Here is a 16,463-nt window from a genome sequence, read left to right as displayed (position 1 = left end):
GTGTAACACAAAGGTAAGTCCCAAAATAATGTATTATGGCCAGAGGTCTAAATAGATCTGGCTTTTTCCCAGAGCACTGGTGGACAGAGTATAGAGAAGTGGATAGTTCTCCACTATCAAAAGAGACGTAGTGGAGATGTAAAAAATCTGAAAGTAGTTCTCAGCCCAGAAGATGGAGGGAAGCAATAAGAAAAGAGATGCAGCGTTAGAGGGCTGGAGCTCAGGATGGGAGGTAGCCATAGCAAGGAGGAAGAGGGAGAGCTGGTGGTCAGGATCGTATTCCGCTTTCTAACCTGTCAACTGATGATGTCCCAAGAAGAACAGGGGATATGAGAAGGGCAGGTTTATAGGGAAAGGTGGGATCTAAGTTTCAAATTTTTGAGCCCAAGGTACTCATTCAAATTTAGGAGGCAAGTGGATATCCAGAAATCTACAGTCAACAACAGAGACTGAAACCATGAGTTCAGATGACATCACCCAGACGGACAATAAAAAACTTAAATGGGTCTGACGGGAAAACTGAAAGGACACTGCTGGAGAGGTGGGTGGAAAAGAAAGGAGTGTGATGACTCAGAGATCAACGGGAAATCTCCTGTTGGGAATGACAGAGCTTTCTGTGTCAAGGAACTGCTGAAACATCAAGTAAGATGACGGACAGCTGAAAAGAACCCACGGGATTTGGTCTGGAGTGACCTTGGGAGGGTGGTTTCAAGGGTGGGTAGATACAGAAGGAAGATTTTGGTAAATTGTGGAATGACAGGAAGGTGAAGAAGAGAGGCAGTAGAGACAGTTGGCACAAGCGAACTTTTTAAATGTCTTTATAAAGGAGAGAAAAGACATTAACCAGAGAGAGACACGGGTAAACTAAAATAAGGTTCATCAGCACACACAATTGAGTCTTCTACTGGAGTAGAAAGAGCAGGATGTCAAGAATCACACACCGGGGCTCCCACTTAGGGCTCTTCTCCAACACTTCAGTTACATCATTTTGTGGACGGGGGAATGCATGTGTGCACTCCAGAATCAAACAATTTTTAATTACCAATTAATTCTTTTGTTACTTGTATCTTTTTTGCCCTGACACTGTAAAGTGCTAGAGACATTTATCTAGAATAAGGATTTCCTACCCTAGATAATCCTTATCTATCTAAGGATTTCCAAGGGCAGCTCTGTTCTGAAGAATTGGAAATTTTACAGCATTGTCTTCTCCACAATTATGTTGTTTTATTTAAGTGACACAATCTGTTCATTCTCCAAAATTACTGAGCACCAAGTTGAGATACTTTGTATATCTCATGCAAAGAGGTTCTAGTCTCCTCAACCATAGCTTTCATGTTTGTGCAAAGCACTTTAGCAAGACCCTCCAAGTTTCCCCAGAGAAGAAAAGGTGTGAGAGATGGGGCCTCTCCAGTCCACCTACCGCTGCTTGGGTGGGTTGCTGCTTCTTATTCCTTTTTGGCCTCAACTTGGTAAAGTGTTCCAGCTTCTTCCCCTCTTCAGAGGGCAACTCAGAGATAAATCCCGAGCTCCGCTTCTCCTGCCTGAGGGATGGGAAGGGCGGGTCTTCGATGTGAATTGGTACCTCTTCCAGCGCTTTATCTAGATCAAACTCCATTTCTAAAATTAAAAAAACAAAACAAAACAAAAAAAACAGCCCAAGGCCAAAGCTTAATGAATGGAGATGGATAAAAAAATTCCTAAAACTAATTTTAAGTCTAGCATAGAATAGCAAACACCCATTCACAGATCACTTAACTCTTTCTCAATAATTACCCATGCAGTGCATCCATAAGGAACATCCCTAAAATGGTCTAAGGTCTTGCTGAGGGTGCTTCACGGTGCCAAGAAAATGACTGGCAGCAGCAAAACACTTACCAAAAGCCCTAGAAACAGGCCGCAGCATTCGGCTATGGATACTCTTCCTTTTGGATTTAGGGGTCATCTAGAAATGAAATAATAATAATTTAAAAAAAACAGGTAGCCACAAAAACTCGCCTTTCAAACTTCTGAAACATTCTGGATCGATTGTTTAACTCAGTAGTTGTTTCTCTGCTTTAGAGGTTGATTGAAAGCCTGACTGAAAAGATCAAACTATTTCTAAATGTTTACAATTTCTCAAATGATACAGCTAACCTCTTTCTTTTGTTCCCCTATCCCTAACCAGTTGAATTCCACTTATATAGCTGAAAAGAACAATGAATGAATTTAATTCCAAGCTGTATAAGAGGATGTTAAAATGGATACAAAAATAAAAATCAAAGACTGTAAAAATCAGTCACGAAAAACTGAAAACACTACTATTCACTGATCACTCTCACAGTAACATCAGTGTAAGCAACCCTGACCTCTTTCTGTGTCACGTCAATGATTTAAGCAGTTTCACTCTCTCATTTCACATTTTGCCCCCAAGATTTTGATCTTTACATCATGGGCAAAGACCAGGAAAAGGTGCTAGGATTCAAAAATCTGTATCTGTTGGCACTTCTCAGTGAAATGTCTTTGATCCTGTCAATCCTCTAAAAAATGAAACTCAAACTCAAATCAAGGGCTGAAACTGAAGAGCACTTTCCTAGCACTGGTGTCAACTGTTTACGGTGCAAAGCCAACCCTCAGAAAGGCACTATCTTCTCCCTCAATAGGATGACATAAATGTCAAAGATGGAGGGAAGCTTTGCCATCACCTACACAAATCAACTCCAAGGATGAAATCGAGTTACAGAGGTGACAAAGGCTAACATTCATGTTGTCAGAAGGAGCAGAGCCATGGACAGAACCCAGTGAGGAGGGTCAGGCCAGCATCCTTCCTGCCACATAATTCATGACCCACACACAGATGAATGGATGTTAGGGATGTTTTCACTGGTTTGATATCAGGAAATTGGTATGTGTATAAACTAGGAGGTAATGTAACTGAAAGAACTTAGTTTGCATACTTTCATTTCATTTAATAGGTTTTCATCTAATGCTTCCTCAAAAAAAAAAAAAATCTACATGATTGAAAAACATTCTTTAGCTCCAAGGAGAAACTGGCTGATACTGATCTTTAAAGCAAACAAATCTATAGTTTTGACAATTATGTCAGTTTTAATAATAATATTGTTTTGCTATTATGTATTGTTGAGAGAAAAAGGAGAGAAAAAAATGATTAGCAATTGTATTGAAATCCAGACTTGTTTTCCTAAAATACAAAATGAAACTTGCTGATTTGACTTTTTTCAAGGTTTCATTAAAGGCAGACAATCTGAGAAAAAGCTATTTATAAAGTAACAGGCTTTGCAGGTTCAATAAAAACTCAGCTAACCCAATGCAAATGGAAAGGAATCCAGTTTAAGGCAGTTCTCCCCAAAGTTAGCCATGCAGTTGGCTGAAGAAGTTAGTGGCCTGCCTGGTCTATTCACAAGTGAAATCTCTGAAAATAATTCTCAGGAGATACAAGCTATCAAAACATATGCTATGTTTGGTTGCAACAAGTTCTTCACTATTCTATCCATCTTATGCACAACCGTGGTAGGTAAAATAATCAAGAAGTAGCTCCAGATATATTTTTTAGCCAATTTCATTTAGATTGTCACAAATAAAGAGGAAAGATGTTTAAAAATGCATGGACTGAAGATGTCTTTTTTTATTTCCCTGACTCTTGATTAGATTTTACAGAAAGTGTATTCATGGGCAAAAATAGTCTAGTTTAAGTTTCCATATCATGAAAGCCTTTATGATACCAAATACATGTAAAATATATAAAAATTATATTGCAAATATATTACAATTTTAAACATATAAAAATATGTACTATATATAAAATAAATGACATAATATATAATATGTACAGAAAGAATCACATTTACAAACTCATGTCTATCTGTGAACAGGTTATTCAGCTTAATTTCATTTCATAGACATAATTAAGAAACACACAAAATCATCAGGATAATTTGACGGTTGATATCACTCATAGGGGACCTAGTTTTCTCCTCTTGGTCTTGTTTTCCAATGCTTCAAAGCCCAATATAGAAAGCTTGAATATCAGAAAAACTCACTTCTAATGTATTTCACTTGCTTTCCTTTACTTTGTGTGCTTTTTACAAGGGTAAGTAACTTCTAATTACATTTCCCATAAAACTATACCCATCATATCTTTTAGTTCTGAAGTTCTGGCACAGAGTCAATGGTCTTTTGTTAAAATAGAATTTGTAATCAGGCTAGTTTCTACAACTGGTATTAAGAAGGTAACCCAGCTTCTATATCTTTCCCTCATGGGATTTAAGTGTGACAACAGAGAAAAAAAATCAATCTCATTTCTCTCATATTTTTATTGCTTTTCTTTGGAAGTAATTCTTCCTTAGTTTTACAGAAAATGTGGACTTCCTTAATCTTATTGGCTTATTCCTACAATGCCATTACATATAAACCTAAAGCAAGAGGAAATATAAAAACGTACTATAATTATCCACCTAAGGGTATATTTAGGAGCAAATATTTAATGTTTGTCTAGAAATTTGGTTTATTTGAACTCCTTCCTCCTCCTCTCCACAACTGTTGGGTTGTTGAAAACAATCTGACTTTACCATCTTCTTTAACACGGTTAGCTCTCTTCTCTTTTGGTACCAAAATGAAAGGTCAATTTTTTCAAACTGTTTCTTAGTCCTTATTGACCTTTCCCTGACATCTGTTAATGCCTAAGTATTTTCTGAGTCAGAGAAATCACAAACTGTTCATCAGATGAAGGGGGTCAACATTTGAAAAAGAAGAGGTACATACTGCAAACGGACCTCTCATCAATCAATGGTTAACACTGTCAACTTGAGGCCTAGACAAAATTAACTTATCTTAAAAAATGCATCCTGTAAGCAATAAGGTATAATTTTCAATACCCATATCCTAAAGCAATATGAGGAAAAATGTGTTAAACCCTTATTTTAAATGTAATTTTAGCAGGAAAATCTTAAACACAGACTTCTTTCTTGTCCTAACATCACAAATCATCAATAAATCCTAATTGTGGCAGACACTGTGAACAAAAAGGCCATAACTCTATTTTCTGAGAATCCAAAAGCATCAATGTCTACATTACTCTGAAATTGTACTTATTTGATCAAATTTTTATAATAAATTTTAAACTATTCTGCACATAGCTCAATTGAGATATGTCTACTTTTACTACAAGTTAAAGACTAATCTTGGAACCTTACAAATAACATAACCTTTTTCTTCCTGTCAAATCCACTTTTAACATGTAATTCCTAGACACGCTTTTTTTTAAAAATGAGTCAGATTGCTTATGTCACTATAAAAATATAAAGAGATGCTTTGTTTTTGTCACCATTTGCTCAAAAAATAATAAATAACACTCTCATTCCAAGCTCAAGAATCCATAATTACTTCCCCCTCACCACCAAGGCTGTAGAAAGAAAAAAAAAAAATCATAACAATACCAGTTGAGAAGAAGATTAGGAAAGTTCTTCTAATATAAGAAGCAAATTATAACATCAATTTTCTACAACCCTGGGCCCAAAACAAGTAATATGACAAGAATCAGGAAAAAACCTTAAAAGTAATGTTGTTATTATTATTATTATTATTACATGAGTGGAATAAGCACTTGTCTCCTCTTGAATGTTTGTATCCTCTTCATCAACACTCTGCTTGCTTTCAGACACATGGCTGGAGATATTTTAAATTCATCGCCTGTTTTGCTAGCTGAACCATCTTGTAAAATCCAATCTTGTCTCTAAATTGTTGCCTATTTCATTCAGGATCTGCAGATGGACGACGACACTACAGTCTCCTGGGAGACCAGCCAGGCAGCACAGAAGCAAATGGAGCACAAGAATATAAAGTAGTAGAGCCAGAAACCGCAAAGCCACCAAAAAATACTTACACTTGTACAGCAGAGAGTCTCCATGCAGCAAAAAGAAAGAAAAAAAATATGAATGGAAAAGAGATAAAGCAACAGCATTACTAGAAAAGGGGAGGGAGAGGGATACCATTCACAAACAAAGAAACAGAAAAGCTAAAACACATAAAAAGCCTTCATAGCAAAGGAATAAGGCAGGAATGAGGCCAACATATTAATGGCTTAAGACATCCAAACTGGCTTTTTATAAGCAGAAGCACAATTACAGCTTGAAAAATTTCAGAAACTCCTAACCTACAGATATTATTTCTCTCGCTAAATGTGTCAAAGTGATATTTACCAACTCCACAAGGCATAAACCTCATTTGAGGGATGGTGGCTTTATTAGCTCCAAAGCACATAATGGACAAGCAGAGGATGGTTATTAAAGAACCCATGCAAGTCCTGGCTCCTGGACCACAGGACCAGTCTCAAGAACTACGTGGGGACAGTGTATCTGCAGGCATGTACAAGAGTCTCTTCTGGGGCTATTTACATCATTCTGTGCTCACACTGCATTTTAGGAGCAGTATCTTTGAATTCTTTTGCCTCTTTAGTCATTAAAACTTTTTAGGGGGCCGGGCGCGGTGGCTCAAGCCTGTAATCCCAGCACTTTGGGAGGCCGAGACGGGCGGATCACGAGGTCAGGAGATCGAGACCATCCTGGCTAACACGGTGAAACCCCGTCTCTACTAAAAAATACAAAAAAAAACTAGCCGGGCGAGGTGGCGGCGCCTATAGTCCCAGCTACTCGGGAGGCAGAGGCAGGAGAATGGCGGGAACCCGGGAGGCGGAGCTTGCAGTGAGCTGAGATCCGGCCACGGCACTCCAGCCTGGGAAACAGAGCGAGACTCCGTCTCAAAAAAAACAAAAACAAAAACAAAACAAAACAAAACAAAACCAAAAAAAACTTTTCAGGGAAAGATCTGATGCCAGGATTCAGCACAAGTTGCCCACCTACAGTGTAATTCAATATTGATGATACCTTATACCTTAGTGGGAACTTCAGTCACCTTACATTTTACATTATATCTCTAAGTAAGTTTTTTATTTATTTTCTTTCCCTCTCCTTAGATGAAAAAAAAATCTCTAAATAATTTTTAAAACTCCATTGGTCATCATTAAATTTTGTTAGGGCATCCTCTTCTTATTCTGAACATTTATAAAATAATTTTTAAAAACAAAAAAGAAGTCCAGTTATAGAATGTCAGTCTTCGTGAAAGCAAAGTGTCAGGCGTTGAGGCATCCTTTCCAAACCTCCTGAGGAAGGCCACCTACTTCCACCTGGAGCTGGGGCTTTTTTTTTTTCCAAGTTCTTTATTTTTCTCATGTCAATTGTTTTCAATATAAAATGGGATAGAAATACAGGGCTCCTCAATTTGTGAATGTAAATGATTTGTGTCTCTTTAAAGTAAAGGCAGCACATAAGTAAAAAGCATTCCCTATAACCATCACCATCACTGGCACCAGTATTACGTGCTTATCAGAAAGGCTTCCACTGGTAAAGTCCTGAAAAATTCTCGTTCTTCACTTTTCTGATTTCATACTTGATTAGGCAATTTACTTCAAATGTAACTCATTCTATGACCCATTAAATTAGCATGAAAACATCCTTGCTGGATGAAAGGAGAAAAAGTAAAAATATCTTTTCAAATATATTTTCCAGAATTGCCCAGAACAAAGACTCTTGCCCTTTCCCAACACATAGCCCTCAGAAGCATTCTTAAAGGTATGACTACGAACACATACATAAGAGAGTTACAGTTGATGGTTAAGTCCCACAGATGACTTTTTACTTTCCTTCTCCTTGTGAAAAATTAATTCAACAAGACAAGTAGTCTGTCCCAATTATCTACCTAAAGATCATTGTAAGTGATAGTGAGGAATCTTTCAATTGATTCAACTCCTAAAATGACAGGTGAGCAAAACATGTGCCCATGAAGATGGAAAGCATGGCAACAGATATTTCAACTGTTTGACAGAAGGAAGATTGTTAGTTCATTGCGCTACTCTTGTCCACTTTTTGGAACTCATTTAGGCCACACTGACTTCAACATCCCTCCACCAGGACGAGGGAAGGAGTAAGTCTCATGCTCATGGCTTCGGCATCCAAGAACTGGGCTTGAATCCTGAACCTGCCACTTCCTGGGTTATGGGACTTTGACCAATGTTTTTGCAAAGTCAGCTTCCAGTTTTCTAGTTTGTAAAATAAATTGTGAAGATTAAACAAGCTAATAAATACAAAGCGCTTGGCACAGTGTCTGGCAAACAGTGCCAATCAGTGACCTCTCGGTGCTTCAATAATTGGCTGTGATTATGAGAGATTAATATTATCATTTTTAAAATGCTTCTATTCCCAAAGAGAGAGAAGAAAGGAGGGGGACCATTAATAAGAAGCAGATTTATAACAGCAAAAAAGTCAGAACAATCGAAAAGCCAATCAGTAGAATGAATAACTAAAATGAAGTATTTTAAATGAAGAAACATCAGTTAAAAGGAAAAATAAACACTACATGTAGCAACATGAACAAGTCTCAAAATATAATATTGAGTGAAAAAAGCAAGTTTCAAAAAAGATACATGTGGTACAATGCCATTTATGTAGACTGTAAAACATGCAAAACAATACTATACACTGTTCATGAATACATGTATGTTTGAACACAAAAAACAAACAGGAAGTATCCAACTGAACTCATGAGAGTGCCTCTGGAGAAAGGGGGAGAAGTGTGAGACTGTTAGTAGTGGTCAAATGATGCTATTACATTATCTGTGATGCCCTGTATTATTCAAGATTCAACAAATGCTACCGAGCACCTACTGTGCATCAGGCATTCTTGGAGAAAGGGGTGGGTCTAGCAGTGAATAAGACAGATTAGCTCTTGCACTCCTAGTGTGTGTGTTCCAGTGTACATTGGCAAAACAAACATTCTAACATGTTAACAGGTGGCTCTTCAGGGTGGTAGGAACACAGGTATTTGGCATTTGTGAGTAATTTTTGTAATTTCTTAGGAATGCCCCAAAAAGTTTATTTAGGAATACTTAAAGAAATCACTCTGGTCATAGCATTGGCCGATTATCTGGACTTACACTACTCTGTAGACACTCTAATAGGAGCCTGTCTGAATGACCATAGACTTTCACCACTTTTGCTACCTCCTGATGGGTAACAATGACAAAAACACCAACCAGATCATAATAGCTTGGGGGTGGAAAGTGATCAACTATAACACATGGAAAGAAACTTTAAAGTTTCTTAAAGTAACTCGGAGTTCTTCTGTATGTGTAAGTGTTTGATAAGCATTAGTGCTATTCTGTGAAAGTGTTAAAAAGTGGCTGGCTTCCTGACATTCAGGAACTACTGTTTTCCGGAGACCAAGAACTCAAATTAAATAAAAATCCCAGTGCCACATCCTCCTTCTTCATGTTCTTTATCATGAACCTCACATGTAAGGAATTTTTTTTAAAAAATTAATATTAACCTTAATTCACTCTATCAGAAATACACAAATGTTTTGCCAGTCATTTCAGCACCTCCTTTTAATACATAACTGAGATGGAGACATGATGGTCAGAACTGGACAGACTAGGTGAAGTGGGAAAAAGCCAGTTAGTTAGAAAAATAAGGAAATGAAGGGTTTACCTCTAAGTAAAAAAGAAATAAGTAAAAAAAGGATTTTTTTTTTTTTTTGCTTAGAGGTAAACCCTCCATTTTCTTATTGCTGGCAAAAAACTGGCAGAGGTGTCTTTTGGCCACTGTCTCATCAGTCTTCCCTCAGTCTCCAGGGGAAGAAAAAGCAGAAAACCTACAAGAATTTCAACTACAGAGTCACCTCATCAAGTATATTTACTTTAAAAAATGAGTTTAGAATAGAAACAGGAGGTGTGTAGGCAGAGATACATTCTTTTTATCTAATGGCCAACAAATTTACTATAGCATCCTTTCACAAAAAGTAATTTTTTTTCATTTTAAATGAAAATGGTTTTCATGTAATATACAGCAGAACACTTTTTGAAACATCTTAAGCAGTGTGTCAAAAACACATGATAGATAAATGGGACTAATTTGGGTGACATAGGGGAATGCCTAGAGAATGACTCAAAGGATTTCCTTTAGGTGCCCATCCCCTTCCTGATCCCCCTGGTCATCCCTGGGGAAGACAAAATGAACATCTCTTGGGTGAAAAACACAAGCCAGGATTCTGTCTTGTTCACCTCTAGATCCCCAGAGCCCATAGAGGACTTGGCATATAATGGGCCTTCAAGAAGTGTGTGTTTGAATGAATGAACTGAACACTGCTTTAATCCAGTGCGCTCCCCACATGCAAGTTCTATAGACTTGTTTAAAAACAAATATTACCAGTACTAAACATTGTTACCAAAAAGGGCATTTAGGCACAAAGATAAAATAGTAAGGACATGTTTATTATAAAGAATAGTCCTTTAGAGACATTTATTTTCATGAAAAATCTGGCGTATTTTTTCTATTTCTTGTTACACAGACAAAAACTTCCTCATGGACCCTAGTGGTTCATGTATTCATGTCCACCTCTTTATTTTTTTATTTTTTAATTTTGAGACAAGGTCTGGCTCTATCACCTAGACTGGAGTGCAGTGGCTCAATCTCGGCTCACTGTCCAACCTCTGCCTCCCGGGCTTAAGCCATCTTCCCACCCAAGCCTCCTGAGTAGCTGGGACTACAGGTACGTACCACCACGCCCAGCTAATCTTTGTATTTTAGAGACGGGGTTTTGCCTTGTTACCCAGGCTGGTCTCCAGTTCCTGAGTTCAAGCGATCCTCCTGCCTTGGCCCCCTAAAGTGCTGGGATTACAGGCATGAGCCACTGCGCCCGGCCATGATGTCCGCCTCCTTAAACAATACACTTTTCAAATACATACACCCACTCTTTTTCCCCAACTATTTATTTTTAACATATTCAAATTTAGCAAATTAAAAGGACAAGGATAGTCTAATAAATTCAAGTATACTCTTCACTTAGATTCAGCAATTGTTAACATTTTGTCACATAAAATTACTTTATTTCCTTCATTCTCATCTCTCTAACACAAACACAGAAAAAAAATTCTGAACCATTTAAAGGTTGTTGACATCTTGACATTTCTCCCTTAAATACTTCTGCATGAATATCCTAAGAATTATATTTTCCTATATAACCATACATTATTATCAACATATAAGAAAATTAACAGCAATTGCATAATATCTAACGTACACACTATGTCCATATTCAAATTCCCCCAACTGTCCCTCAGGTGCCTTAAAACATCCCCTTCCATTTTGGGATCTTAATAGAGAATACACTCATTATATAGGGTAATGTCTCTTCAGGCTCTTTCATCTAGCACATCCTCTCTCCCCACTCCCATCCCCACCTTTCTTTTTCATAATACTGACTTTCTCCATGAATCCAGGCCAATTGTTTTATAGACTGCCTCACACTCTATATTTGTCTGATAGTATCCTCATAATTAGATTCAATGAAACATTTTTAGCATGAATACCACATAAGGGACGCTGTGAACTACTGAATGAATCACAGTGATTGGCATATATGTCAGGTTGTTCCAATACTGGTAAGACTGACCTTGATCCCTTGATTAGCATGGGGACTCTCCAGTTGCGCTCCATTGTAAAGTACTCATTCCCTTGGTAATTAATAGTAACTCTATGAGGTGATACGTTTAGTCCATCTGGATTTTAAAGCAACTATTGGTAATCCTTGCCTGAATTAATAGATATGATTGGAACTGCAAAATTATAACTTCCTACTTCTTTCATTATTCTTATATTTATTAGTTGCCATTCCTCTGAAAAGAGAAACATTTCCTCTCTTAAAATCCTCTGTACTGGCATTTCGATGTTTTCTGAGTATTACTATGAATGCATGGATCTCTATTACTTCAATGTATCTTAAACTACTATTCATTATTCTTTTTGGTGCTCAGAATGTCTCAGTGAAGCCCTTTCAACTGGATTTTCTGAGCTTTGAAATGATCCCATTGAATTTAGAGCTAATCATTGCTTTTTGATACAAAATATCCTAGACCTACCTTCCCTGTTAAATGAACTAGATTATAAAAACTAAATACTTACTACTAGCTTTTCAGCTCAAGGAGAAAACTCAGTAATTTTTAATTGACTTTTACCCTCAAATATCTAGCCAAACAGTATTATCACATTTGTAGTTAAAAAAAAGTAATTTTTGTGCACTTCCATTTAAAAAAGTCTGAGATGGTGTAAATCTCACTGAGAAATAGAGATACCTAATTCTTTCTAAGACAATTGTTGGACAGCATAAAGTCTTCCTTTGCAAGCCTAGAAAGAAAAGGTATAGGGAAGTCATAACTCTGAGAAAGCTGCAATAAATCGATGGACAAAAGGAGGAATGATATGTAGAGATTTAGTGATGTGTCACATTTCCTACTAAACACAACATTAAATCCAGCTATTCATGTTACACTCATTAACTTTTATATCCAGAGTCTCATTTCACATAAAAGTTAAACTGGCATCATGATGTTAAAACAAAAACATTTAGGGAATAGCACTGATGAGAGACTATTGTAAAGATCATGGTAGAGAACTATTTTGAAATTAAAATGGTTTGTTTCCTTATTTTCCAGATCTGCACAATTTTTTGATACAACAAAAATATTTATCTTCCTAATTTTGTCACGTTTTCTCCAGGAAACAGGAAATACCTCACTTTTTATTCCTTGTAACTCATCTTGCAACTGATGCAAAAGTGAAAATTCATGTTTGAATATTCTCCTTAAAAAGCGAATATAATTTAATACATTTTTCTTAAGAGAAATCCAAAAACAGAATTCCCTGGCACTGATTCCAAGCAAATATCTTGCCACCACAATGTGTGTGACTCCTGCTGGGCACAGAAGCATGATGTTTATTACTACAAGATCAGGTATATGTCCCTGTAGCATTATAATTTTTTAAAAAGTGGGAAAATTCTTTAATTACTTTGTTGCACTATTAAGCATGATGTTAATCCAATGGTCATAAAAACTTGAATAGCATTTTAATATTTTCTTTATTGTGAAAACATAAACAAAGGGGGAACCCCACTGAGTATTAAACTTGAGATATTTTAAGTCGCAATCTTGGAAAATCCATGTTAAAATGGAAGGCAAAAATCAGGAATTTAGGAGAAGATTTAAATACTCTTCTTTAGAATGGACATCATTGTTCAGTAACATCAAGATGAATAATCAAAATTAGCCTAAATTCTTCAGGTAACACATTTGCTCCCTTCATGGAATATCAGCTTTATAATAATGACAAAAATTAATAAATTAATAAATAATAAAAATTAAATAAAAATAATAAATTAATTAAATTAAATTATCCTAAATTGAATAAAATATTAAATAAAAAATAAAAAATAATAAAATAATAAAAACTAATAAATTTATAAATTTAAATTTAGGATCCTAGTTACAGAGCTGTGGTAATCAATCAGTAATCAGAAGATCTGGTTCCTATACTTTTTAACACAAAGCAAGTCGTTCCCCAAGCTTTACTGAAATTTGGTCCTCAAATCCCAACTCTTCAACCTCAAACAGAGCTTCAGGGAAAGATGGCTTACCACCAAAACTCTGAAACCTGCTCCAGCTTGGAAACCAAGATTTTCATCATGCTCAGTTTAACTCCTTTTAATCAACATCCCTACTAAATGAATTCTAAAGAGAGATCCTCAAAAGAGTGAATTCTCAAGACATCCCTCTCTAAATTACAGATCAATTATTTTGATAGCTATTTTTCCATAACTTCAGATCACCATTCATACACTCTATTCTACCTATGAGAACATCTGTCAAAAACAATAAGCAATGTTGTTTGCTGCTTTTGATCTTTGGTGGCTTTGATCTCGTTTTAAAATGAATTATCGATTTACAGCCAAGGTATAATGAAAAGTTGGGTACATTTTCTATCAAACATATGACTTATATGCCACTAGGGCATTATTTTCTAACAAAACAAAACTGGCTTTCGGAGCATAATGAGGGCAATCTCTTAGCTGTTGTTTGATTTAATGTTAAGTGGAACAAACCCCATATGACTCTTCCATTGACATTCTCCAACTTTTAAAGTTTCAACATCAAATAACCACAAACAGGTGGCCAATTCATTCAGTTACCTACAGGGAAAGAGGCCACACAGTGCACAACCAGAAGCATCACTAAGGTTTTGATGGACATGATAAAGAATACTCTGAAATCTTTTTCAGAAAAAAGTCACTTTGGAATTGTTGAACTGAGTTTGGCATTTGGGGATTTCCATTGAGTACACGGCTCAAGGGCTGAAGTGGATTTGAAGCTGCTTTCAAAGAAAAACCCTGTCTCGATTTGCAGGTACCCACCCAACAGCTTGGCTCTGGCTAGAAGGTCTTCTGTCTGGACAAGAGAAATGATCACATACCCCAATTTGGATAATCAAATGCTAGATCTAAAACTTGCAGCACTAGTTTCCAGGTTAAGGCTCCACCCTTAGCCAGCAAGCAGAAGAGAGCACCATGTGGTCCTAGGCTGGGAATGGATCCTTAAGATTGCTGTATTAGAACTCCCTCAGGTTTTCTTTCCTCTTAAAACTCTGTTCACCCCACTTTATCTTTTTAATTTCTATTAATTATTAAATCTGCTACCTAAAATAGTTTCTCAAAGAAGTCAGAAACACATATAAATCCAAGAAACACATTTATATAAGGCTATATAATCTAGACAAGAATTTATAAAAGAAATCCCTTGCAGTTATATTTGGAGCATGGAAGTAATTTTTTTGGTCTAGTTTCCAAGTGTGATTTTTCAGAATGAAAGTCAATGTGATTTTCTTCAGCACATACATTAAAGGCCAAAGCTAAAAACCATTTATTTTATATTTTGATTTTTTTTAAGGGGTAGGCTTGTGATAGAGGTTTGACACTGGCCCTGAGAGATGGGAGAAATCTTAAATATAAATTCCAGTAGTGACAGGTTTCCTCTGAGGCACATTTAGGGAAACTGAGAATTTCACAGGCCCACTTCACTCTCTGAATGTCTACATGTGAGCTGAAGAATGACGCTTAACTCATCCCAACTTTAATTGATGTTTCTAAACTATAACAGTATAATTAGAAATTTAGACAGAATCACTTAATTTATCTACTGTGACCTAATCTTAAATGGTCAAAAGCATAATGTGGAGTGGAGTCATACACTAGTTATCTTTCTCCCTCCACCCACATTTAGGCCACTTCTTTTTGTCATTCCCAAATTTCAGCCCAAGTAAATCCACCCTACTTGTCCCCTCCTCAGAAAGTATTTAATCTCAGGGAATATTTGGTTAAACCTAAGATTCTATCAGGCAAGAAGGAAAACTATCACATTCAAAGTTAGGGGAAGAAGTGCAGCCTGATTAACCACAAGGGTTGAATTTGGAAGGATCACATGTGTTATTATATGTATGGGCAGCTTCCAGAAGCAGAGTCCTCTACCCCGGATCTTTCTGCTGTTTCCATCAGTTCAGGCATCTACAATCCACGCCATTGCTTGCCCCATAATTGGAGGAGGTATGGATTTGCTACCATATGTTAATATCTTCCCCAGTTCCACTGAGAATAAGAATAAACCTCTATAAAGAAATAATTGGCCTGTGGGAGTAAAGATACTATCCGCTGAACACTCAGTGTAAGCCCTCAGTGCAAAGGCTCTTTCCCACCACAAACCTCCCCTGGGTCTTTGTTCCTGTGATTCAGGCCAGCCTGAAGACCATGAGTTCTGCATACAGAGAATGTGTTTGAGAGTCAGATCGTGTGGAGTTGGGCTCTCAGCTGCAGCTACTCCTTATTGCAATGCGATAGGGGAAGGTGTGTTAACATCTCTGACTTCTATGAGTCTCGTCTGAAAAATGGGTTAAAATAGCTACCACACCTGGCTGCTATGACAAAGCACTGGTTACAGTGGGTGGGTGGTTTTAATCTCTTTCTCCTAAGCAACTTGCTGACAGCTTGGTAATCTATAATCTTCTCATTAATTGAACCACATCAGTTTAAAGATAATTTTTCCATGCAAGAATTATTTTCTATAGCTCCCAGATTAATCTGCTACTACTGATAATTATTGATGGCATTAGCTATATAGAAATCAATAACATGGCTGGGCGCGGTGGCTCAAGCCTGTAATCCCTGCACTTTGGGAGGCCGAGACCGGCAGATCATGATGTCAGGAGATCGAGACCATCCTGGCTAACATGGTGAAACCCCGTCTCTACTAAAAAATACAAAAAAACTAGCCGGGTGCGGTGGCGGGCGCCTGTAGTCCCGGCTACTCGGGAGGCTGAGGCCGGAGAATGGCGTAAACCCGGGAGATGGAGCTTGCAGTGAGCTGAGATCTGGCCACTGCACTCCAGCCTGGGCGACAGAGCGAGACTCCATCTCAAAAAAAAAAAAAAAGAAAAAAAAAGAAATCAATAACATGTAACTCCAGTTCTTTCAAGAAGCATGCAAAGAAAACTCATGCAAGTAATTACAATTCAAAGCCAGGAGGAGAGAAACGA

At 37.1% G+C, this 16,463-nt stretch overlaps 1 protein-coding gene across 3 annotated transcripts in view; it reads right to left on the bottom strand.

Annotated features, from left to right (window-relative positions):
* The window catches only part of CARMIL1 (capping protein regulator and myosin 1 linker 1), a 343,848-nt gene that overhangs the window by 36,292 nt on the left and 291,093 nt on the right, over positions 1 to 16,463 (bottom strand). For all 3 annotated transcript variants that reach the window (XM_025381879.1, XM_025381880.1, XM_025381881.1), the window contains exons 30-31: positions 1,876 to 1,942; positions 1,421 to 1,617 (exon numbers count right to left, since the gene is read on the bottom strand). In XM_025381879.1, coding sequence (XP_025237664.1) covers positions 1,421 to 1,617; positions 1,876 to 1,942 — 264 coding nt within the window. The remainder of the gene's footprint in view (positions 1 to 1,420; positions 1,618 to 1,875; positions 1,943 to 16,463) is intronic.

This window comes from Theropithecus gelada, chromosome 4 (genome assembly GCF_003255815.1).
Source record: "Theropithecus gelada isolate Dixy chromosome 4, Tgel_1.0, whole genome shotgun sequence".
Taxonomy (NCBI): Eukaryota; Metazoa; Chordata; class Mammalia; order Primates; family Cercopithecidae; genus Theropithecus; species Theropithecus gelada.
The sequence above is the reverse complement of the archived record's forward strand: the minus strand, read 5'-3'. Positions and strand labels throughout refer to the sequence as shown.